Raw genomic sequence first — 26351 nt, 5'->3', positions numbered from 1 at the left:
ATAGTACAAAGTAGTAATAGTATAAAGTCCATTCGTTTTAATAAATAATTAATTGTCAATGTCAAAAATTCTTAAAAGACCGGACTGTACCACCCCAGATTCCCCAGAATATTGTATTTATGGGCCAGATGTATAATGGTTTTTACACTAGATTTTTATTGAGGTTATGTATATGTTGCACTTTGATGTTTTTCTATCGCAATTACACAAATCACATATCCAGCGACCGGTACGAAAGTACCTACAGAAAAATGATATCTGTTAAGACCTTGCACATCAAAAGCAATGTTTCGTGATGTTTAATGATTCTGAAAAGCGAGTTGCGTCTTCAAACTTAGCAAGAAGAAATGAAGGTTTGTACAGAATATTTACTTGAAATCCAATAAATCGGGAAATGTGAACGGTTAAATAAAATGTGGATTGAAAGATAAAAGACAAAAACTAGTTTAATATGAGAAAAATGAAAAAACTAGGAAATAGGTTACATCAAAAATATGAGCAGCTTTCTCGCAAATTTCTTTCATCGACATTCATGGTTTTTCCGTGTCCAATTCTTTGCAGTATCGAACTACTGCCATCTTTTCACGTTGAAGAAGCCATTCTTCAACTTTAAATTCTTCACCAATTTTGAATTTTATGCTTTTATATTTAAACAAGTCCTGCGCATGTCAAATAGATAAAATTTGGCTGACACTGAGAGACAGTGTTGCCAGATCGTGTCAAGCTGATTTCGTTAGATTTGTAGGGAAAAATCGTGAGAAATCGTGAGAATTCGGAAATGGATGATTTTTGAATGTATCAGGCGTGCAAGTGGGCTGGGAAGGCGTTGGAAACTGTCAATTGTTTAGTTTTTTTTAAGTATAAATTGACAGTTGTAATTATATAGAGCATCTTGACAGCTAACCTAAAATTTATAAACAAAAAACTCTTTTTTTTTTCTTTCTTTGCAATGTTTTGCATTAAAAATAGAATAACTAGAAAAACAAATATATACCTGTCTAAGCGCACACTTTAATAAAAACATACATTTTGAAGTATGTGCCCATTAAACATAAACAAATGTCATTCGTGTCAAACGGCGGGAAATTCAAACTTTATACTGTTCCAAATGATTAACTATTTTCAACGCCCTGGTTACATGTTATGTTCATACTGATAAGTTCGCATGTCAGGCACTTTGTTATTGACGTCAAACAGTATGTCCAACGTTAAAAAAATAAATAATAACAGCCCATTACGCCCCAAACAACGTGAACGTTACTTCTTTCATGACCTTCTCTTATATATTGTTACATTATGTTAACCATAGATGGCCTTGATGATAATTCAGCAAATGATAAAAATCACTGACAGTATAAATTAAACGAAGTTGACGTTGACAAACAAGTTTTTCAATTTCATCATTTCTCGTTACAGTTTTTAAAAAAATTACCTTCATATGAATTGATGGAAAAATCGTGAGATAAATGGCCCTTATCGTGAGATGGGATTTGCAATGAAATCGTGAGATCTCACGATTTATCGTGAGATCTGGCAACACTGCTGAGACATACCAAGATGGATTTATGAAATAACTAGGTTTGACATTTTGGCAAGTCTACCAACTTGACAACATTTTGACAATTGTTTATTAAAACGAATTTACTGTAAGTAGGTATAGTTCGTCCAGCGAGAGATTGGTTGACATAAAACTCACTAAATTCTACGTAGAGAAAAGAGAGTAGCTAGCGCACGTAAAATTTGAAATATATCCTACAAGCAGTAACATTTTTGCCCTGAAATTATGCTCTAATTAATGTATTCTAGTGCATTTTGTAGTATTGGGTTACTTTAATACAATTTAAAATCTCCCAATCTCTCGCTGGACGAAGTTTAGTATAACAGCAACAATATTGGTAATGAGGCTTCTTGGCATCAAAAACGTAATCATTGTTGAGGTATTATCATTTATAAAGAAAAACGTTGAGTTCCAAGATCTACCTACAAACAGTCGATAAAAAATTACAAATAAAAAGAAAGTTATTTTTCTTCTATTGAATGATGCCCAACTAGATTAACAGAAATTCAACACAAAACAAACACTATAAATAATTACAACTTTAAAATTTTCCTGCTCATTGGCTTGTTATGAACGCAGCTGTTTTTTTTTTAAATTGTATCAGTTGTGTCCAGACAAATATTGTCTAAAACTGGCTTCACTCTGGCCTTTATAACAATGTTACAGACTGCATCTGTGTGAATGGAACATCAGAACATTGGGTTTTGTTCCACATGTGGATACAAAATATTACTAATCTGTTGACAAGTTTTCTCCACTTCCAAGAGCGGTAAAATCTTTTGGGTTATGGCAGCGATCTGTTTTACACCCACAAATATTTTTTCTTTATACCATACTGTTATTAGGATTTATCAGTACTCAATGCTTGATTGATATGACACCTATAACAGTCTAGGCCGTTATTCAAAATTATCAGACCGAGGCCGTTATTTTTGCTGCCGTTGCTACGGTTACGGCACAAATGACAACTAAATTGAATTTTTGAAGTAAAGAGAAATGTCAGTCTTACAAATAAATCATCGTTAAATGTTAAATATTATTGGTATAAAGAAAACTATAAAACAACATAAGGCCGATATGGATATAACAGACTCGGTTGATTATAAAATCTCGGCTCCGTCTCGATTTTACAATATCTCAACCTCGTCTGTTATATAACCCATATCGGCCTAATACCGTTATATACTATTATTTCATCCTGTGTCAAATTTCAATACTTTACGTCATCAGTTTGAATCCGGGAAAACGCAAAAAACGGCCGGACGCCGGTTAAGTGTTGCTATTGGAATCACAAAAGTAACAATCGCAATAACAATTATTCAGGTTTAAGAAATGTTTTATTCAAAACTAGATCTAAATACAAATTAACTATTTCGGCCACAAAGAAGAGGATGCACTTACTTTCTCAGACTTAAAATGTGACTAGATTTGGAGCATTTGTTGAATTATTTTGAAATTAATTTCAATGCTTCTTTCAAACAAAATTTGAGGCAGGATGAAATAAAATACATTCGTCCGTGAACTCTTTTTACAGTACTCGTTTCGAGTTTCAAGACTCGGCTCCTTCGTCGCCTCGTCCTTAAACGTCTCACTCGTACTGTAAACTATGAGTTCCCGGACTAATAACTATATTAGGATACGTTAAACCTCCACGATTTTGAAAAAAAAATGAGCCGAAGCAATGTTCCAGGAATATCCCTTGAAAGTAGTGTTGCAAGACAGTCGTCGCAATGGAATTTGTCATATATTTTTTTTTAAATGTATCCTGCTAAAAAAGCCACTGATGCCGAAGAAATGTTTTCGACAAGGAGAGTGATTTGACGGAATGCTTGAATTTGAATTCGTATTTCCAATGGTATTAACAAATCTTCAAAGTTATTGGTTCTGTCTCTACTAATTAAATTTTATATTCTTGCAAAACGGATGAAATTTACATTTTCTGTCGTATTCGAGAATTTCGATGCTTTGACAATGCCACAGCGCAAAATTTGGCGCATTGCATACCCAGCTGTTCTAGCATCCGTAGCATCATTAGAACCATCTCTTAGCCTTACGAGTACGTGCGAAAAAGTAGCCTCTACAGCATTTGAGCTGAAAGATCGTGTCAAAACATAATAAAACCCTGATTCTTGTAAAAGGAATTTGACGCACATTATGTACTTTTGGCCGTAAATTTTAAATGTAAATTTAAATTTTAATAGTTTATTAATGTTTCCACAAACAAAACTCTTCTTTTTGCTCATTTTAAACTCAAAAGTAAGTGAAAATGTTAGCTTGATAAATTTTTGAAAGTTAGGGGTTAATTGTTGTTTTTGTAAAATTAGATAGAGGGGGCTAGTTGACCGCACTCCACGGCATTCTTTGAAATGTCGTTAATTTAGGGAAATTGGGATGGCCATAATCACGACCTGCTAGATAGTCAAAGTGTCTATAGCGGCCTGGGCGTAGACCGAAAAATCCTATTGTTCTCATGAGTCTGACATTTGGGGTTTGTTTTCGGGGGTTGCTGTTAGCAACTAACTGTCATGCTCTCAAATGTGTGACAACGTCATGTGCATCGTGACAATTTCGACATGCAGTCCACACGTATCTGCAGGATGCATGCAGTGATAAATGATACTTTACTTTAATTGTAATTACAGTTTGGATATTCTAAATTGGCAGAAGCAAGAAGTTTCGGCGCCGCGTTTTTTGAAAATATCTTGGTCAGTGGCGAGTGCAAATTCATAGAATAATAATTTGTCCGAAATTATATAATTACATTCAAAACTTAAAGAATATTTTCCACTCATTTCCACCAAGAATGGGACGTATTAATTAAGCAAATACAGGGTCTATCAGAACTGGCGGACCAAAATAATACGGTGAATTCATCATCTTCTGGGAATAATAGGAAAAATGTTCAAAAAAATCTATCTTAAATAGTAATTAGGAAAGAAGCAATTTAAACTGACCAATCCTGTTGTTAATGTTAAGTTACCTATAAATTAGTTTTCCTGCTTTATTTGTAACTATGGATACATTTCAAATGATGCATATGCATTGTTGGGTATCTGCATTGTTTGTGCAATGACGGACGTTTTTAGGTTATAGTATTTTTCAGATTATAGTATTTCTGCTAGGATGTTCCCTATTGGGAAAACGAACTGCGTACTCCTGAGCAGCAACTGTGGCACTCTCATCACACTGTCCATATAAGACAAACATATCAAAATATTCTGAAGAAGTAAACATTAAGCGTTTTTAATGACTTTTGTAATTGTTAGAAATAATTTATTATGACATAATATTCAATTATTATGTCTTTGCAACAATCAAATTTGTTTCGATAGTTACTAATGTAATTTTTTAAGGTAATTTTATATCTACACACGATTGGTCAATTAAAAACGTTCTTATTTTAAAATCTAATGAGGATGGATTTTTTAAAAATATTTTTCCTATTATTCCCCGAAGATGATGATTTCACCATATTATTTTGGTCCGCCAGTTCTGAGAGACCCTGTATAATTGTTTTGTTATGGATCCATCTTAATCTGAAATAACCCGCTTAGGAAATAATGCACCTACCTACTGCAAATAATTTTAATATTATTCCAGAAATAGGTTTACAACTAACGGAACGTGTTGCTGCATTTACGGCAATATCGGTTCTAATATGATAAAAAAGCCAGTTCATAAACACTAACAGCAAAATACTAAAAACTAGAAACGCCAAACAGAACTAGCATCAATTAAATTAATAAAATTTTTGTTATTAAAGTTACTTTTAAACTGTGAAACTCTTGACATTGCACTTTGACAACTTCACTGAATTCATTACGTTTGTTTGTGAGGTTATGATTATTTAGTGACATTCCCCCCTAAAGTGGCGCCGTGGAGATCACAGGCACTAAAGCTTCGCCCAGGCAGATGTATAGTGAAATATGTCAATCATCAAGACGGCGGTGGCCATAATCATAGGTTTAATGGAGCTGGCCATGACTCTAGTTTAAACTATTAGGTTATGCGTTATGTGACTTTGTGGTATGTTAAATGTTTCACTTTGGCTAACTATGTTTCTTATTTTAAAAAATAAATAATTTCCACCAAGATATCTGTGCAAAGTATTATGTGTTGCCTATTGCTAAACCGTAAGGTGGGAAGAAATAAAATGGGCACCCTGTACGTTTTTAAATTCTAGTTCCAAAACATAAAGCCCTGAAAAATACTAAACTCTCCATCTCAATTGTTTCACGTTATGTAGAAAACCGTTGTTTCCCTGCAGATTAATTCCCGCCACACTACCCTCTGGGTCTGTCTTTTGTCAAAAAACGTACAATCTATCAGAGTACGGAGTATATAATCAATTCATTTTTGTAATGACGAACTGAAGTTACTAAATTTAGTAACTTTTGTCTTGTGAACACATCTTTTTACCGCGAATTTGGGCTTTTAAAAAAGTTAGGTTATGGGTCACGTCATTTGTTCTGTCAAAACTGGTCCAATTCAAAGTATAGTGAAACCACGATACACTTACAACGGTATGCCAGCGCGCATCCGAACGTCCTGTCTGACGTCATATGCGAGGCAAGAGCCCATGAGTTCTTTTAACTGGTTATTGCATTAATGGAAAACACCTACTTCTAATTGATTTAAAATTCTCAAAAAATTAAGGAATGATTATGTATCGCTGTAGAACATTTTGTAAAAATTTCAAATTTTTTACTGAAACAGGTAAATATTTCGGTTTAATTCAATAACAGCTAGGTAAATACATTAATTTACACAATTTTTCACTGAGAGTCCTTTCAAACATGTAGGAAAAATTTATTGTCATTAAGATCATGAAAACATTACCGGTTTTTGAAATAAATGGAATTTGATGTTAAAGTGCAGAATTCTGCCATGATTTATTATTAAATTGGGCGATCCACAAAAGAGATTGATATGGACTGTTTATGGTACCTTTTATGTAGTAATATATATATACCCTTTATGGACTTAAGAATTACTAGAAAAGTTCCTAACTGTATTCGTAGTAAATCGCGGTAATTTTTCGCTGTTAAAATTGGAATAATTCAAAAAGTAATAATTTACTTTTAATAAAATTTAGGTAATTATATTTGTGCTTATTTTTTTTATAATACATAGTTAAATTGGGATATTTTCAATGATGGGGAGTGCTATGGTCACCATGGCAACCGAATTGTTTTGTTTAAATAAATTATTGAAAAGTTTGCGCTACTTCCATGTTGTGTTTTTGTCGGTTGTTTTACCTGTTAAAATTTTTAATTTGACAATACGAGATACTAATTCAAAATACTGTTAAAATTTTGACAATTTTTTATAACGTACATTTTTTTTTTCTAAAAAATAACATCATTTTTCATTAAAATCTTATTTCCTATGTTTAATGTTTTGTTTGTCGGATATTCTTTGGCAAAGAATAATTTAAATAGCACCTACCAATACAACATGATACCAAAAAAAAAATTCAAAGACAAATAACAACAATAACAAATTCAAAGTGAGTCGCGAGGTGAGTCGTTTTTTGTGCCGGTCAGTGTATTTATAATAGTACATACATAATATCATAATTTTTTTATAGTGATATAATAATATATGTAATATAACAATATATTTAATATGTATAAAAGTCTATTAATCTTATTTTTACTACCAATTTTCATGAAATACAATGATACCAGCCATAAGCTCCTTTATAAGTGCCTCGCACATGACGTCATGCGCAGTGCTGGCCAGTTCTCGCACAGCTACTTGTCATACCGTTGTAAGTGTATCGTGAGTGAAACTAAATGTGTTTAATTATTTTGAAGAAAAAAGCAAAGTTGCACTACACAAATACGAAAAGGCAGTTGAACGTAACAATGAAATAATTTTGCATTTTGCTCCTCATCCTCGTCATCGTCGCTGTTTTTCAAGTCCGAATCCGAATCTTCAATCAAATTAACCATATTTGTGGATATGTCATGGATGCTAAAGTTTCCCATAAGCCTTGTTCTTGTCCTTCATTTAAAATTCTATACATACTTCTGGGACTGAAGCCTGTGCAGCACTTAGGAAGACTTTTATTTTAGATTATGATTTACCGAAAAAACATTCGCCACTGCTTCTACAATTTTGTACTTTACGTATTTACGTTTCCATTGTCTCCATTAGTATTTTCTTTCATAATTTTCTTGAAAGCCTTTAAAATGTGCTGCTCCGTCTGCTTGCTTATTGATGCTTTACTCCGTTTTGGAAATTCATTCATTTTGGCAGTGGCAATAATATGACATTTTAAATCATTGCCAACTGTCGAATTTTCATATATTTTGTAAAAAAAATTAACAAAAAAAAAGTTCCAGTTAGTTCGTCATTACAAAAATGAATGCATTATACAAAGGTTTTCCCAGAGAGTATAGGATAGAGGAGAAGCAGCCCATAAGAGCCAATGTTAAATTATAATGTACGAGTTTCAGCGCCTCTGGTGTGTGAGACTCTTAAACATGAATAAACTGTTCGTCCCGCTCCCCGTTTCCCCTTAGCAGCCCTTGAACTGAATAGTTACGAGTCTGAAACACTAGAGGTCGTCACTTACAGTTATATTTCTGCTTCTCCTCTATCCTATACTCTTTGGGTTTTCCTTCACGTATTAATATACAGTGCGTTCGTAAAGTTCGGAATAAATTCGATAAAACTGTAAGTATGTATTAATTTCTAAGAAAAATTCTCGAACCGGTCAACTTTTTAAAAAGTGTATATTGTTCAGTACTTTAAATACTTTTGTTGACAGCTTGTCATTTCTTAATAATGACGTCATCAATCATTTTTTTTAAATGACAACCCCCATTTTTTTTTCTAATTTTTCTGGTACGCCTTCATACTAGCTAAACGATCAATGAAAAAAATTGATACCTTTCATTACAATTTTTTTGAGAAAATGACAAATTTTACTTCAAAAAATTTAATTTAATTTTTAACGTAATTTTTTGTCAATGGGTTTAGTTACAATCGGAGGTTTATTTTAATAGACCAAATAATTTAGAAGATTTTGGGCAGAGACTTCGCGCTGAAATAGAACAAATAAGCCCTGACATTATTGAGCGCAGTGCACAAAGTATCGGTGAGTGCCAAATAGTTGGCGGGAGGCAATTCCATTTGCGTTAAATTTTATTGTTAACCTTAGATGTTTGTTTTTGTTTGAGGTCAATTACAATTTTTACATTAAAAATTGAGTTAAATGTTTTTACGTAAAATTAGTAAACTATAGTTGACTCAAGTTGCAAAAAACCACTTGTCATTTGCAACAGCATTTTTTTCATATTTTTGAACCAAATAAAGGCACAAAGGGATCAGAAAAGCATAGTTTGGGTTGAATATTTTCCATATAAGTACAGTTTAACAATTAAAATAATAAAAAAATGTCACTGTCACAATCTCAAACATGTATTTCCTCCGAAAACCTTTTTTCGCTACAAGGGAATAACAGTTCAGTTTGTATAAACTGTAACAAGAAGCTAAAGAATCACAAAGGTTTGAAAATTCATAACAGCAAGTGCCATCCTCAAGTTGAGTCCTCGCCGTCTGCTAATCCAGTAGCACCTTCAACTTCAAGCGGTCTTCCTGGATTTAACAGACTTCTTGGTAGATACTTCAGACCAATTTATAGATATGCTGCAGATGATAGTGATGAAGATAGTTATGAAGATCCTAAAAATACGGATACAGACGTAAAATCTGGTCAAATCATCAAAAAATCACAAATATCTTCTTCAATTCAAGACTTTGATGGTAAAATAGCTTGCCCATTTTCACCTAAACACCTCTTTAAAGATCAGAATCGACTCAAGACACATATTGAAAAATTCCATCAAGAGCAAATAAATGACGTTAGTAATAATGGATTCGCACCAACAAATTCTATTAGTGAAAAATTAATGGCGTATAAACAAAAAATTCATACTATACGAAGAATTCCGAAGGGAGCAAGATATTCCTCAGCTGATAAACTGTCTTCTGTCATCAATTATTGCGTCAAAACGAACTCAGCTGTTGCATGGGAAAATTTGCTTCTTTTTTCTTACAAAGCATTTAATATCAACGAATCTAATACCAAAAACTTAACCTCTAAAATCAAACTTAACATTTCAAATTTTAATAACCCACCTTCAACAAATTCAAAATCAAGAAAAAATATTTCTAAATCATTATCAACAAGGATCGAAGCAAAAGTCAACGATTTTGACATCAAAGGAGCAATCAAACTATTAAGCTCTGAAGATTCATTGGCCTCATTTGATGATACTGTATTTCAAGCTTTGAAAAAGAAACACCCAAAACCTTCCCGTCATCTTTCGTATCCTGATCCTCCTGAAAATAATAATCATAATCTGTCTTTAAACGAGTCTGAAGTTTTAAAAGGCATCAATTCGTTTCAAAACGGCTCAGCACCTGGAATCGACGGAATGCGACCACAGTTCTTAAAGGACATGATATCCTTCTCCGCTGGAGATGCTGGTAAAAGAGCTTTGACTTCATTAACTAGCCTTTGCAATTTTATCCTCGCTGCTAAGATTCCTGAAGAAATTCAGCCAATCTTTTATGGTGCATCTCTTTGTGCATTATCAAAGAAAGATGGAGGTATCAGACCTATAGCTATTGGTTGTGCTTTGAGAAGACTAGTTGCTCGCATAGTTTGTGTTAACCAGAGCAATCAAATTCAATCATACTTAGCTCCTCACCAACTTGGTGTTGCTACAAAAAGAGGCTGCGAAGCAGCAATACATTCAGTTCGTACATTTATCAACATTCCTGAAAATAGAGATAACATTTTACTTAAAATCGATTTTGAAAATGCATTTAATTCTATCGAGAGAGATAGTATGCTTATCCCAATTAAAAATAATTTTCCTCTTATATATCCGTTTCTATACCAAAGTTATCGGTTCCCTTCTTTGCTTTTTTTTGGTAATAAAACAATATCATCAGAGGTTGGTGTTCAGCAAGGTGATCCTTGTGGTCCAATGTCTTTTAGTATTACAGTTCAACCTTTGGTCAATAATTTACTTTCGAAACTAAACATTTGGTATCTAGATGATGCCACTCTTTCAGATTCGCCCGAAACTGTATTAAACGATTTTCATACTATCATTAAAATGGCTGCTGAAATTGGTCTTAAGGTGAATACAAGCAAATGTGAAATTTTCTTTTGTTCTCAACGTATCGACTCAAGTATTGTTAGTAAATTCGAAAAAATATGTCCAGGTATTCGTATAACTTCAAAAGATGACCTTCAATTATTAGGAGCTCCAATTTTTGAAGAAGCTCATGTCCATCATTTCAAAATCAAACAACATAAATTGAATCTTCTTATTTCTCGACTCGAACAAATTAATCCACATGTGGCTTATTTTCTTTTAAAAAATTGCCTTTTCATTCCAAAAATGTCATATTTTTTGCGTACTTGTGCTCTTTGGAAATTCTCTTCTTTACTGGAAGATATGGACTCTTTACTCAAAGAAAGTCTTGAATCTATTTTAAACATTTGTCTAAATACCAAACAATGGTTACAAGCAACTCTCCCTATTTCTTTTGGTGGATTGGGTATTCGTAGAATTTCTGATATTTGTCTTCCGGCTTTCCTTAGTTCTTCTCATGGTGTTCAAGATCTTATGTCTTCTTTACTCCCCTTTATGGATATTAAGATTCAAGTACACTATTGGAAGCTTTGAATAAGTGGCTATCAGTAAATAACGAAACTCCATCTAGTTTAAAAACTCAGAAATCCTGGGATTTGATAAATATAAAAAGAATCATTGAGAGTGAACTTCAATTTGACTCAGATTTTGACAAAGCACGTTTTAAAGCGATCCAACAACGTGAATCAGGTGCTTGGTTACATGCATTTCCATCTAAGAACATCGGTACTTGTTTAGACAAGCAAGATTTTCAAACTTCTGTTGGCCTTAGACTGGGTTGCCGTCTTTTTGAAAACCATATTTGTAGTCATTGTTCTATGCCAAACGAAACTGGTTTTCACGGTCTTAGCTGCGTTAAAAGCTTGGGAAGAATTCCAAGACACAATGAACTTAATTCTATTATTCAACGAGCCTTATCATCCGCTCATTTTCATTGCACCCTTGAACCCAATGGTTTATCTCGTGATGATGGCAAGAGACCAGACGGAGCAACCCTTATTCCGTGGTCAAAGGGTCAACGTCTTATATGGGACGTTACTTGTGTTGATACCCTAGCGTCATCATACTTAAACCATACATCAATGTGTTCTGGAGCCGCAGCAGAAATTGCATGTGTTAAAAAACACAATAAATATAAATCTTTAAAATCTGCTAACTTCATCTTCAAAGCTCTTGCTTTCGAAACTTTAGGTCCTTGGTGCAAAGAAGCAAGTTCCTTTATTGATAACGTCGGTTCAAAATTAATAGCTGAAAGCGGTGATTTGAAGGCGAAATATTTCCTTCGCCAACGTATTTCTTTGGCTATCCAACGAGGAAACGCAGCCAGCATTCGTGGTGCCCTACCCGAGACTACCCCACTGGAAGAGATTTATTTTTTATAGTTATATTTATGTATGTATATATTTATTAAAATCAAATCATGTTGAAATAAAAATATTGATCCTAGTTTAAAAGTAATTTCAAATGACTAATGCCATAAAAGTGCTGTTGCAAATGCAAAGTGGTTTTTTGCAACTTGAGTCAACTTTAGTCGTTTAAGTAGTAGGAAGGTCTACCAGAAAAAGATAAAAAAGTGGGAGTTGTCATTTAAAAAAATTATTGATGACGTCATTATTAGGATATGACAAGCTGTCAACATAAATAACGTACTGTACAACATGCAGTTTTTAAAAACAAAGTTGACCTCTTCGAGGATTTTTCTCAGAAATTAATACTTACAATTTTATCGAATTTATTCCGAACTTTACGAACGCACTGTATAGATGCTTAATAAAAAATTTAATTTTTCTATTTATAAATGAAAAAAATATGCTCTTCATTAATTTTTTGTTTTATGTCTCTAACCGACTTATGTGTAATCTTTATTATCTAACAGACAGAGATTTAAGATTAGATTTTTTTGTCTTAATTCAATTAAAAGACCCTACAAGGTGTAAACCGTGTAAAAATATATGTAGGTACATTCTGCGTAAATGACTTTTGGAGGTGAAATCAAAAGGATGGAAATTACCCTATATTCTTGTATTTTCAACGATTATGAATAGGGAAAATTTGTCTGAATTTGTTCACTTCATTAGCAACCATTGTTACATCAACTCCACAATAAAGTCGTAGGTGCAAGCACACTGTTTTGTAAATGTTTCTATGGAAATGATGGAGAGGAGTTTGTGACTGACGGGCACATTTTACCTTTGATTATAATTATTGTTGCTAAACTACCAAGATAATCAGGTAATTACCTTTAAGTCAGCAGCGTACTAGCAATTTGGTCGGAAATGAGTTCCTCCACGCGGTCAAATTTTTGCAGGTCTCTACCTTTTTGACCCTTATCAGCAAACGAATTCCTCCAAGTATAGGGCATTCATTTTAAACGCTGGGTAAAGTTGTAAACTCAAAACACCATAAATTACGAAAGCGGCAAATTTTCATTGTATCGGTACCGTAAAGTAGGAATTCCTCTGTTCATATAAAACTGGTACCACGTCGTACTTTCACCATCTTATCGACGAGTAAAAGAAAGAGACGTTAAAATATCCACAAGTAAAAAAAAAATTAAAACACATTTTGTGATCAGTGACCAAAAAAATGTAAAGAGGTTGTTGATTTTAAATAATGTATTTGACAAATAAGATTACTTAATAAAGAAATAAGAGTAATTAGTAAAGTATCCATTACATGTATCTTTTAAAGTTAGTCAAAAATAAATAATAAAATACGTAAACAAATAAAAAATTAATCGTCATCTGAATCAAATTCACTAGATGATTCACCAGTATTGGCAACAAATATTAATGGTTTCACTTGGTCTTCTAAAAGTTGATCTTGATCCCACCATTCCTTAATTTTTGACCCGAATATATTGAACACAGTTTTAGATTCACTGAGTTTCGGACAAGTGTCAAGGCAGGCAAATTTTATTACAAAACCCAACATTTAAAATGAATACACTATACCTGTAATTGGATTAGAGACTGGCGGTCTACCTGGTAATCAACTAGCACAACATGTATAACAAATGCCAGTGAATCTTTTCATTCGCATTTTAAGAGTCAATTTTATAGTAGCCATCCCTCCATATTTATATTTGTTGATGTTCTCTTGAGGTTTGAAACGTTCATTTATATATTTATAAAAAATTAAGAAAAGATGTCAATCAACAGAAAGAAAATTTGATTAGTAAATACAACAATAATGTTCTTGACATTTTTAGTTATGTGAAAGCAGTTTCGTATTATAATAAAATTTAATTTGTATATTTTAATAAACATGTATTATAAAACAAAAATGTTATGTAATAAAGAATTGTTTATATTGAAAAAAAAAATAAACATTTTCTACTGAGTGTTTCATTTTGAGAAAAAATAAATACTTTAAAGAGTACCTGCTTTCCCGTATCATTTTTGTGTAATTGTCCCTGATAATCCTCTACATTTCGCTACCTGACCTGATATCCACCCTGGTACTGGCATTTGGAGGAACTCGTTTGCGCCGAGCAATTTTGACCAAATTTTCAATCATTTGTATCTCGAAAACGAAAAAACTTTTATAACTATAACTATACATATAACTATAACTTCTTCTCATTATCACCAATTACCGGTTTTTTTTTCCAAACTTATTTCATAATCACCCTTTATGTATCTACTAATGTACTTATATTAAGTTAAATACTAGCTTTTACCCGCGGCTTCGCTCACAAATTTCAGAGCGTTTTAATTCTTGTTACACCCTTAACCCTCCACCACCTGGCGGCACGGCAATTTTGCCGGAGTACATACACTATTACGGATAACACTATCAAGTAATAGTGCAGTGCTTATCAACATAATTACCGGCGTCTCGCGTCCACATTTTGACTTTTTTGTGTTTTATGTTCTGTGTTAATGTTAAAGAATTTCCTCACGATATGACATGAGTATAATAATATACCTTTTTGAATTTCAACCACCAATGTGTCCTCTAAGTCCAAAATTTTTAAAAAGAGATTGCGGTACTATTCCCGTTGCTGAAATTATAAATGATAAAATCGAATTTTTTTCTAAACACTATGTATTATGGTAAACGCAGTATGTAATTTGAATATGAAGTTTGTCTTTTTTACGAAGAATGTTTAAACTTTACTGTAGACTACTTTTTTGGACTTCTTACTAACTTACTAATTTATGTAAGAGTGTACTTGGAAAGGTTTATAGCACCAAAAAAGATACATCATTGCACTTAGTATATAATTGAAGGATTTATTTTGAAATTTTACGATATCATGTTTCAGCGTTTTCGACAAATGCCATTAGTTTTGAAATTACTAAATTTATTCCATAAGTACCTAGTTTTCACACTGTACTTAACAATTGAATAATATACAGGCTGTTTGATAAAAAACGTCTCAACCCATAACTTTTTTATTTATTATCCGATTTCAAAAACAAAAATTTAATAGAAAAAATTATAATAATATCTAATAATAAGAGATTGTATTCTAAAAGAAGTCCAATGTCATACCCCACTTCTTTACCCTTATCTTTATCAATGCTATAGGAATCCTTCAACTTTATTTTTTGGTGATCATTTAATTTCTTCTTCTGTTGGAGCTCAACAAGGAGATCCTTGTGGTCCTATGGTTTTTAGTCTTGCCAACTATACATCTTGCAATACGCCGATGATACTGTGCTGATATCGCACAGCAACAACCTAAGAAACGCAATGGAACAACTCGAATCACTCGTTGAGCCTACAGTCCAGTGGTTCCATAGATGGAGACTAAAGCCTAATCCAAAGAAGTCGCAACTCCTTATATTTCATCACAAGATATCAGAAAACTCTCCCACCATCACCATGTGCGGTACAAAATCGATTCCTTGCCGGGTTGTCAAATACTTGGGAGTCTACATCGACGCAAAACTGAATTTTAACAAGCATACTGACGTAATGAAGCAAAATGTTATTGCTAGGGCCAAACATTTCCGCAATCTCACCTACAAAAACAGAGGAATCAATAACATCACAGCAGCAAAAATTTACAAAATGCTTTGTCGACCAATGTTAGAATATGGAGCGTTACTGTTACTCAAAACAAAGAATCCAGCCAAAAGAAGAGTAGAATAAGTAGCAGAGACCACTTGTCTAAGGAAAATTACCAAAATGAGACATCCAAATAATCCCCTGCACAATCCATCGAATGCGCTCCTTTACAACAAGTTGGCAATAGAACCAATCGCACACCGAATTGTGACTAGACTGAAAAGCAGATTCGCCGCCAAAAAATCCAACTTCAAGATACTATCTCCATTGGCACTAAATTTCGACGTAGACGGCAAAGAAGAATCACTCATAAGAACAATCTTCAGATCCGATCACGAAGAAGAAGAGTCTACTCACTGCTTCGATAAATTCACAGGCTGAAAGACCTCGGTCAATGGCCCTTTGGCTTGTACTTACGAGTGCAGTCAATAAATACTGCTATATATAATAATTTACGTTTAACTGATTTACAATGGTGTCAGTCCACTTTACCGATTAGATTTGGTGGACTGGGAATTCGCCGCATTTCCGATATTTGCCTCCCTGCTTTCCTATCTTCAGTTCATGGTGTTAAAAAGCTAGTTTCTCAATTACTAAATTCAAAGGATAATGAGCTTATTATTCACCATTATGATGAAGCTTTAGCAGTCTGGGATGTAGAAAATGAGAACGAAAGACCAACAATTCCACAATTTCAGAAGAATTGGGATAATATCAATATCAAAAGAATAATTGACAATGACATAATCTTTAATTCATCTAGGGACTTGGCTCGTTTTAAGGCTTTGCAATGCAGAGAATCAGGATCTTGGTTACATGCAATACCTTCTCCTAATATTGGTACTTTTTTAGATAACACTTCCTTCGAAGTTTGTATTGGTTTAAGATTGGGTTGTAATCTTTGTACACCTCATATTTGCAAATGCAATGCGAAAGTTGATGAAATTGGTATTCACGGTCTAAGTTGTTCCAAAAGCAGTGGTAGATTTTCAAGACACACTGAAATTAATTCTATTATCAACCGGTCTTTGACTTCTATTCATGTTAATTCAACTTTAGAACCAAACGGACTATCTCGTGATGACGTAAAACGCCCTGATGGGATGACTTTAGTACCGTGGATTAAAGGTCAACCTTTGGTTTGGGACGTTACTGTCGTAGATACACTTGCAGACAGTTACGTATTGAAAACATCTGAAGTCTTAGGTTTTGCCGCTGAAATGGCTTGCACGCGCAAACATAACAAATATAGTTCAATTATTTCGTCAAACTACATATTTAAAGGTTTAGCCTTTGAAACCTTAGGCCCTTGGTGCAAAGAAACAATAGATTTCATTAATGTCATCGGAGACCGACTTATCGCGGAATCAGGGGATTCAAAATCTAAGAAATTCCTTTTTGAGAGGATTTCCCTTGCCATTCAACGTGGAAACGCTGCAAGCATTCGGGGCACTTTTCCAGATTCCGCATTATTATCGGAAATTTTCGTATTGTAAATTAAAAATGTTATTTAATAACAAAAATAATTAAAATAATTTGTTACACAGTCTAGGACTGGTTTACAAATCTATGAGGGGCATGATGACCAACTCCATAGACAGGGACCGATGGCTTAACGTGACTTCCGAATCACGAGATAGATAGAATATAGCCTTTTTTTTTAATTTCGCCCTGGCTCGGAATTGAACCTGCGACCTTCGCGTCCCTGAGCCGAAACGGACTCCCTTAGGCTATATTCTGCCTATATTCATGTTTTCCAAGAAAATAATAACAAAACACGTCAAGATTGCAGGAGAAAATTTTCAAACTGACATTTGACATTTGTTACTATTTGTATTCCGATTGTTTTTCACGGCACACTTAAAAATTTCATAATAAACTGAACCACAATTAAAAATTGTTTTATTTTTTTTTCAGTTAGCTATGGACCAAATGATAACTTCCAATACATCATTAGATTCAGAAAAAAAAACCCTAACAGAGCCTAAAAAACTACACTGGTCCATTAAAAAAAAAGTTGACTGTTGTTAGCTATTGAAGATAAGACCAAAAAAAATATATTTAATGGCTGTTTTGTAGCGCATGAAAAACCATATCTTTGGTTTTTTTGTTCATTGAAATCGGATAATAAATAAAAAAGTTATGGGTTGAGGCGTTTTTTATTAAACAGCCTGTATATTATCTAACTGCTTTAAAAATGTATTATTTTATTACTGTTACACAGTAGGAGAGTAAAGTAAGGAATAAAACTCTTTTAGATTTATGTATTGTTGATGTTTGGTAAAAATCCCCGGACAGGTCAATTTCTATTTATTTCTAAATTGTCATTTTTTTGGCATTGATTCCATTTTTCTATTCCCAATGGAAAAAAAACTTAAAAATTAAAAAAAAAAAAAACAAGAGGACTCAAATGACAAACTAGTAGACAAATTTACACTACGGCCAGCAGCGCTACCTATCGGCGATGCTAGTCTCACTCATGTTATAAAGCTTGCGGCACATTCAACTACGTCACCAACGCCTACTGCGATGAGACAATCATTTATAATGACCCCGTAATGTGCAATGATGCCACATTATGATAATTTATTCCTTATAAATGTATAACTGACAGACCTACGAGTAAGTTTGTCTAGATATTGCGTATATTGTTCCAGCATTTTTGACGAAGTTTAAAACGCTTTAAAGTCTCAAAAGCTCGAAAGTCTTAGGTGGGACACCTGTATAACATGATTCATTAATAATATGGAAGTATCTACACCAAGATAAATCGTCAGTGAAAGCAATTTCAAATCAAGATTTTAAAGAGAAAATTACGATTATTTATTTTTTTTACTATTGAACGAACTTTAAATGATGATTATTAATTGAATAAGACAAGAATGATTAAACCAAATTACATTACATTTACAATAAATAATGCACAGAGAACTGGATATTTAGTTTACTTATTTCAGTACTTATTTCTTTCATCCATTTTGTCATCGATCTAAGATTTTTGAACACATATCGAAAATTATTATCAACGGTTGCCGTGCAAGAGTGCATGATCCTCATGTATTAGCCAATAACTTTGCTTTTATCTCCCGATAAGGAAAATTTATAATCTGCCACACTTTGCACCCAATACTTCTTCAGTATCTCAAATGATAACCAACAAGCAACATTATTTACCGACTAAATAAAATAAATAAAATTATTAAAATTGTAAAAACTATTTATGTTTTTTTCTTTTCTTTAAATAATATTTACACACTCCACAAGCAAAATAAGATATCACTTAATTCCTTGATAATGTCCTTTTACTACTGGCTACTTGAACACAATCAATACCGAGATGTTATTTTTGCCTCTTTGCAGCTATAACTGAAATGAATCATTAATTACAAGCAAGTTCATATGCAAATACATACGTCTGTCCTACCTATTTAAGCAACTGAATTTGTAAGATTAACAGTGGGTACAATTATTATTATATTCTATCTGAGACTTTTTTGTGTTCGTTTGCTGAGATACAAGCTGTCTTTAAAAAAACGGCCCAGGCTATAACTTTGCTATTGATGACCCAAATGAAAAAAGTTTTTTTTTTTAATTGTAATGGCCAGTGTTCGGACAGATTTAGGCGATTTAAGTAGTGGGGGACGATTTCATGAACGTGCGGCACAATACTTGCAGGGCGTCGGGCCCAATGTAATTTTACGATTTAATAATGCTTTGTCTGTTTCTTGAAGCAGTACAAGACTCGACAGATTACCTGGCGTCTTATGGTTTGAATATTGAATATTATTATTTGATAATTTATTTTTTACTTTACAACCTTATCAAATTTTATTCAAATAAATTCGCTAAACACTTGGGACGCCACCGGACATTGCTTTCCGTCTCACGCTGAATAAAAACGGAACAAAAACTCGGCAAAAACCATACAGTCGACCTGTTCAGCAATGGACACCGTCGCGGGACGGATTAACTAGCATTGTTCCGTGGGCTGATTGTATTTATAATGTGACACCGCATCAATTGTGAGCGATTGGTACTTGGGCTGCTTGGTTGGCGTTTTTGCATGCAATTTTATTAGGAACTGATTCTCTGCTTCCTACCTAGCGCCTATTTGAATCCGATCTCTGGTAATGGCATAAAAAAACTATACCCTTTGATAACAAAATTTCGGAGAAACCAACACGAAAAATGTTATTCAATATTCCTGCACTGTCAGTTTTCAGGTACCTATTCGGCCTCTTTTTCTTTTGCATCACTTGGCTGACGCCTCCTGCTTCAAATTTCGGCCTCATACCTGAAAAGTTATGTACTTACACACAAATACAATCTCCGTATTTTATCGTATTATCGTACATTAATGCATCAATCGTCAGCATCAGTTTGAATCTTAATAATATACGTTCACAGTGGACTCTCTGAGGCTGAGTGGGTAACTACACTGATTTGAACGAACGGCTCGGATCTCAGTGATCTTACTGTTCAATTGTGCTCAGTTCGTGGAGGTGATCACGCTATAACGAGTTCTTCCCGAGTTGCAAAAGAAAGTTTGAACCATGATTATCATACTGATAATAACATTACTATTGATTTGTACACCGTTTTTGTGGTGGTATTCACTGTTACGAAAATATAAACTTCTGGACAAAATTCCTGGACCAAAACCATTGCCCCTTCTTGGGAATGCAATAGAAACAGGGAATACTCCTCAAGGTATGTATCAGTAGGTACCATTCTTCCGTTATATTTACTGTTAATAATATTATTTCATCATTACGATAATTTCACTCAATGTTTTTTTCTCGTGTACATACTTAAAAAAAATCTACGGATTTTTTGCTCATGCTTTATCAGATGCAAAAAACATCACGTTAACATTTTTTAAGTTATTTTGCTAAGATTGCTGGGACAATTAAGAACAGTTGTCGTTTGTCATACATATTATAAATGCACCTTCTTGGTTTAATTAGGTACAAGAGCAAGTTTCCTAACTAAAATATTTTTTTGTGCATGGATACGTATTGCATGTGAGAGCTGAACTCAGCTATCATTCAGAGGTAAACATTATGGTCATTAACTATATAATTAACTGCTAATTGTACAAACTTAATATGACCTTCATTTGTAAAAAATAGTTTTGTAAATAATTCACATACATTGTCTGTCAACTTTTTACGATGTTAACCAAAAAGCAAATGGGCTGGGCAATTGGCTTGATTTAATGCAATTCTTTTTTAGAATTACTTGGGAATATTTTTAGATGGGCGAAAGAGTATGGCGACGTATACAAATTTTACATTGTAAATGAGGTACGAGTTTTAATCAGCAAAGCAGAATTGATGGAATCTATATTAAGTTCGAACATACACATCACAAAGTCACATACGTATGACCACCTTGAACCTTGGCTTGGAAATGGACTGCTAATGAGTACAGGTAAACACATCTTCTTAGGTAAGAAAAACAGCAAAAACCATGACATTTCTACTTTATGTCAGGTAAGAAGTGGAAAATACGAAGAAGAATGATTACACCCACCTTCCATTTTAAAATACTTGATCAGTTTCTTGGCATTTTTAACACATGTGGAAACATTCTTATCGATAAATTATCTGGTGAAGTAGGAAAAGACTCCGTGGACATATATCCGTTCATAAATCTCTACTCCTTGGATGTCATATGTGGTCAGTGAAGTTTTTAATAGATATGAAGTCAAAATTGATAACTTTCTAATTTGTAGAAACATCTATGGGCGTTAAAGTAGCAGCTCAAGAAGGACATAACACCGAATATGTGGAAGCTGTTCGAGGTTATCTTGATATTTTTATTGTGAGGACATTTTCGCCGTTGTATAAATTTGACTCGTTGTTTAAATTATCTCCAATGTACACAACATATAAGAAATGTTTAAAAACATTGCATGCATTTTCAAACAATATTATAATAAGACGACGGGCTGAAAAATCAGAACAAAATTTGGATTCGACAGTAGTATCAGACGATGGTACAAAACGCAAAGTTGCATTACTAGACATGTTACTGGAATCAGAAAACTACAATATGTTGTCGAATGAAGACATAAGAGAAGAAATTGATACGTTCATGTTTGAAGGCCACGATACAACGACTTCTGCAATCGTGTTCACATTATTAGCTCTGGCAGATAATCCAGAAGTACAGAAAAAAGTTTACGAAGAAATTTTATCTTCGACTGGTGAAAAAAATTCATACCTGACTATGCAAATATTGCAAGATGCGAAATATTTGGAAATGGTAATAAAAGAAGCACAAAGGATGTATCCAACAGTACCAATAGTTGAACGTCAGTTAGAAACACATTACAGCATAGGTAGATACATGCACACACATATTCCTTACACAATTAATTTTATTCTTCTTTCAGGTGGTTATGATTTTCCTCAAGGAACAATTCTGACGATATTCATTTATGCCATTCACCATAACGAAAAATATTATCCTAAACCGGAAATATTTGATCCGGAACGATTTTCACTAGAAAATCAATCACAAAGACATAATTATGCTTTTATACCCTTCAGTGCTGGTCCACGAAACTGTGTCGGTAAGAAGCAATTGCGTATTATTATAATAGATATTTATGCACCAAGGGCGTTACAACGATGATTACGCCCGGAGAACGATGAATCCAGCTCGAGGGCTTTAGCCCGAGAGATGGATATCGTTCGATGGGCGTAATCATTCGGTGACGCCGTGGTGCATACAAGATTTTATTTTTCACTATACGTGTTCTTTAAAAAAAATAAAAAAATCGGCATCTTTGCAATTATGAATTCATTACGCCCGCTTATTCTTATTACGCCCTGTTTTATTCCCCGGTTGTTATGGACATGTTTACGTATTTCGTATCCTAGGAGTTATCATGCAATTATACTAAAGTGAAAAATAAATATTTTTAAATATACATATTGTAAAAGTAGCATAGGATGTCGACATTGTAATGTTCTATGTAATTTAATTCTACGGTTTTAATATTATTTTGCTTTTAGGGCAAAAATTTGCGATGCTTGAAATGAAAGCCACCATCATTAAAATTGTGAAAAAATTTAAAATACTACCGGTACCTGGCTACAAACCAGAATTAGGCATGGCAGCTGTTCTCAAATCTTATAACGGCGTACGTGTTAGATTACAAACTAGACATTAAGAAGGTACATTAATTATGTATACAAATATGTATGTAATTGTAAATGTCAACTTTACTGCAATTTGTGTAAATATTTGTTCAGACATTAAATTTTGTATTAGCTGTGGTATTAATACTAGTAGTTTGTTCATTTATAAAATATTCAGTAAAATATAACCCTTACAAAACAAGATAAGAAAAGTTATTGATGTCTTATGTCCGGATATGCATATTAACCAAAGTGTGCAAGAAGAGAGCATGTTTACGTTACCTACGTTTTATAAGACAGTTCATTTACAAACATTGATATGCGCTTTTTGAATAATTTACGAAATAAGAGGCAAAATTAAACTGTTTAATTATTTATACATACTCTTATGTTCTTCACATCTGCCCCAACCTGCTAGAAATATTTTCCTGTATTTCCTTTATCCAGCATAATACAATTTTTGTTTGTTTACTACCGTGTTTAGGCGTAATTTCTAAATATTGGAATAGCTGAGAACCTATGCAAGCTATACGATTTCTGTGGGTACCATGTTATCGAATTCATGTCAACTTTGTGTAGGGACATCTAATACGAATTGACCGCAGTTACTTTAAATTTTATAATAATAACATATTTTGCCTAAAAAGATCATTAAGTAAATTATTTTATTTTTCACTTTAGTATAATTGCATGATAACTCCTAGGATACGAAATACGTAAACATGTCCATAACAACCGGGGAATAATACAGGGCGTAATAAGAATAAGCGGGCGTAATTAATTCATAACGCCCTCATCAATTCAAAATTGCAAAGATGCCGATTTTTTTTTTAAGAACACGTATAGTGAAAAATAAAATCTTCTATGCACCACGGCGTCACCTAATGATTACGCCTATCGAACGATATCCATCTCTCGGGCTAAAGCCCTCGAGCTGGATTCATCGTTCTCCGGGCGTAATCATCGTTGTAACGCCCTTGGTGCATAAATAGCTAAATTAGTCTAGCAATACGACGCACTGTGGAAAAATATTCATAATTAGTTCTGTGGAGGTTAATAACAACTAATGATTCTTACCAGATCAAGAGTTGTAAACCAACTAATCTCCGACCTCCTTGATAAGGAAATTAGTCTTTACTTATAATTTATATAAATAAAATGTATGATACTATTTTATAATAAAATACGATATAATTATATTGTATTGTTGGTTTAATACTAATGTCTTTGTTACAATTAGAATTACATGTCTTCAGTAATTTAAACTGTAAAATATGTTATTATACGAACTGCACATATTATCTGACAAAGGTATTTTGTTTTCCGTTGGCTATCCTCTATTAAATTGATTTAAAAAAGTTTTCTTTATTCTAGTGAATACCTCGTTAATCCGAATCATTTAAAACCAGAGTGATTCGAATTATCAAAATATTCGAACTATCGAAGCACATTATTTTAATGTCTTTTTCAAGATTTATCAATAAATAAATCATGTTGGAACAACTTATCATCTTTATTATTTAATGAAAACAACTTAACATACTATTTAAAAAAAAAGTCAGTAATTTTCTTTTGTTTGACGATTTGTTGATTCAAAGTGTAAGCATTTTCTCGAAGCCGTTGGAGAACAAGATGATCGCTGGATCCTGGACCAGAATAACAGTGCTCAATAAATCTAGAATATGTAATCAAATAAGGAGTACATAACGAAAAATTCAAAAATTTACCGTTTAATATTTTGTCTGTTTCTTCTAATGTTTGAAATTGTAGATGCGCCTACATTATATTCACTTGCCAAATTCTTACCAGTTTGGCCACTATCGATTTTTTTCAATATTTCGCTTTTTTGCTTAAGAGTTACCGTTACATGTTTTCGCTTTGGCGCCATTGTGAAAACTGAATACTTTCCCATGCAGTAGTGAACTTGGGAAACCAAAGATGCCTAATGTGCCATACGAGTATAATTTGTATATGTAAGGGCACGTACGTATGAATTAAAAGCGTCTGGACGTGAGTTTTGATAAATTCGGAATAACGAAACCAGACGAATTCGGATTATAACGTATACAATGATAAATAAAAACCTATGCGGATTATTGAAGAATTCGAATTACTGCGCTTCGGATTAACGAGGTTGCACTGTAATTGTAACAGCTAAAATATCTTCATCATTTTTACTTACTGGGTAAAGAATTATTGCCTGATCAATGATTGAAGGTTAATTTTTTCCATTTATGAACATTTATTTATGTTTAAATTAAATAAACTGATAAACTATAAAACCCATTGTTTATTTCTTTTACAATATCTCTAGAGCACTAGTTTTCATGTTCTAAATGCTTACAGGTAAGTTTCATTATTTTGTACAGTCATGTTTTTTTATAATTATTTTAATGAAAAATATTACATGTGGGTTTTCCACTTTTTTATTGGATTATTTTCTATTGTCACATAATTTTCTTTTGTATCAGTTTGTTTCAACTATACTCTGGAATTATAAAAAAAAATCACAGGTTTGTTTTTCCGAATCAACGTCTAGTGATTTCAACCTTTCACATTTAAGCTAACATATACACAGGGTTTTTTATTTCGCTGAACATACAATGTAAAATGGCTATGTTCAGTTCTAAAATTGACAAGTCAATTCATTTGAAATAGGCAACCAAACTTACAGATCCATGAATGCTATGTTCAGTAAAATAAAAAACTCACGGTAGGTATAGTTTGTTTTTTAATCAAAGAACCACAACACCGCAATTTACACCCAAAATAGAGGTGACAACATTGCACACTTTTGACCTAGGGTAAAAAATCTCATTATATAAAAATTGAGGTTATTAGAGATTTTAGTAGCACATCATGTTAATAAAGTTAATAACAAATAATAACAACTAATTTGAGAGTTTAATAAATGTTTTACTTTGCGAAGTATTTCCAGGACACATTCAAATTTTAAATGCGAGTTTGCGTATTTTCAAGGACATTAAAAATGACAGGCGCTGGTGGGTATAGCCAATAGATATCATTAAATTCTCCAAATTTAGTAAAGTTTTATATTTGCAAACCTAAATCAAGAGGTCGTGGTTCTTTGATTAAAAAATAGACTATATTTTATATTGCAATGGAATCAACAGACTTTTTCTTGGATTTTAAAAATATTTAATAAAGTGAAACATTTAGAAAACAAAGTACATATTACTGCAGGGCAACTTATTTTTTTAATTATTAAATAAATCGTTGACTGCAATTAACATGATTATAAAGTCGACTCAAGTTGCAAAAAACCACTTGTCATTTGCAACAGCATTTTTTCAATATTTTTGAACCAAATAAAGGCACAAAGGGACCTGAAAATCATAGTTTGGATTGAATATTTCCCATATAAGTACAGTTTTAAAGTAATTTCAAACGACTAATGCCATAAAATTGCTGTTGCAAATC

At 33.0% G+C, this 26351-nt stretch overlaps 2 protein-coding genes across 13 annotated transcripts in view; one reads left to right on the top strand and one right to left on the bottom strand.

Moving 5' to 3' along the window:
* LOC138122304 (uncharacterized) overlaps positions 1 to 26351 on the bottom strand; it is a 194396-nt gene that overhangs the window by 39703 nt on the left and 128342 nt on the right. Inside the window, exons 1-2 of one of the 11 annotated variants that reach the window (XM_069036499.1) lie at positions 20113 to 20236; positions 19910 to 20053 (exon numbers count right to left, since the gene is read on the bottom strand). The exons of 9 other annotated variants lie outside the window; for them this stretch is intronic. In XM_069036499.1, coding sequence (XP_068892600.1) covers positions 19910 to 20051 — 142 coding nt within the window. In that variant the 5' untranslated portion in view covers positions 20052 to 20053; positions 20113 to 20236. Of the gene's footprint in view, positions 1 to 19909; positions 20067 to 20112; positions 20237 to 26351 lie in introns of those variants that run through there. One more of the 11 variants, XM_069036500.1, reaches the window with a different exon arrangement.
* LOC138122311 (cytochrome P450 4c3-like) lies at positions 20313 to 23057 on the top strand. 2 transcript variants are annotated; one of them, XM_069036519.1, is made up of 6 exons: positions 20313 to 20469; positions 20995 to 21192; positions 21255 to 21440; positions 21497 to 22105; positions 22160 to 22339; positions 22785 to 23057. In XM_069036519.1, exons 1-6 carry the CDS (start codon positions 20313 to 20315, stop codon positions 22940 to 22942), a joined length of 1488 nt encoding a protein of 495 aa, XP_068892620.1. In that variant the 3' UTR covers positions 22943 to 23057. The 2 variants fall into 2 exon arrangements, with proteins under 2 accessions (XP_068892620.1, XP_068892621.1); XM_069036520.1 differs by having other exon boundaries at positions 20330 to 20469; positions 21017 to 21192.

This window comes from Tenebrio molitor, chromosome 1 (assembly GCF_963966145.1).
Source record: "Tenebrio molitor chromosome 1, icTenMoli1.1, whole genome shotgun sequence".
Taxonomy (NCBI): domain Eukaryota; kingdom Metazoa; phylum Arthropoda; class Insecta; order Coleoptera; family Tenebrionidae; genus Tenebrio; species Tenebrio molitor.
The sequence above is the reverse complement of the archived record's forward strand: the minus strand, read 5'-3'. Positions and strand labels throughout refer to the sequence as shown.

Bases quoted from the DNA above. Each gene is read 5' to 3' on its own strand.
- LOC138122311 (XM_069036519.1), top strand. From the start codon at position 20,313: ATGATTATCATACTGATAATAACATTACTATTGATTTGTACACCGTTT. The intron at 20,470-20,994 runs GTATGTATCAGT...ATTCTTTTTTAG, and splicing joins AACAGGGAATACTCCTCAAG to AATTACTTGGGAATATTTTT. The intron at 22,340-22,784 runs GTAAGAAGCAAT...TTTTGCTTTTAG, and splicing joins TGGTCCACGAAACTGTGTCG to GGCAAAAATTTGCGATGCTT.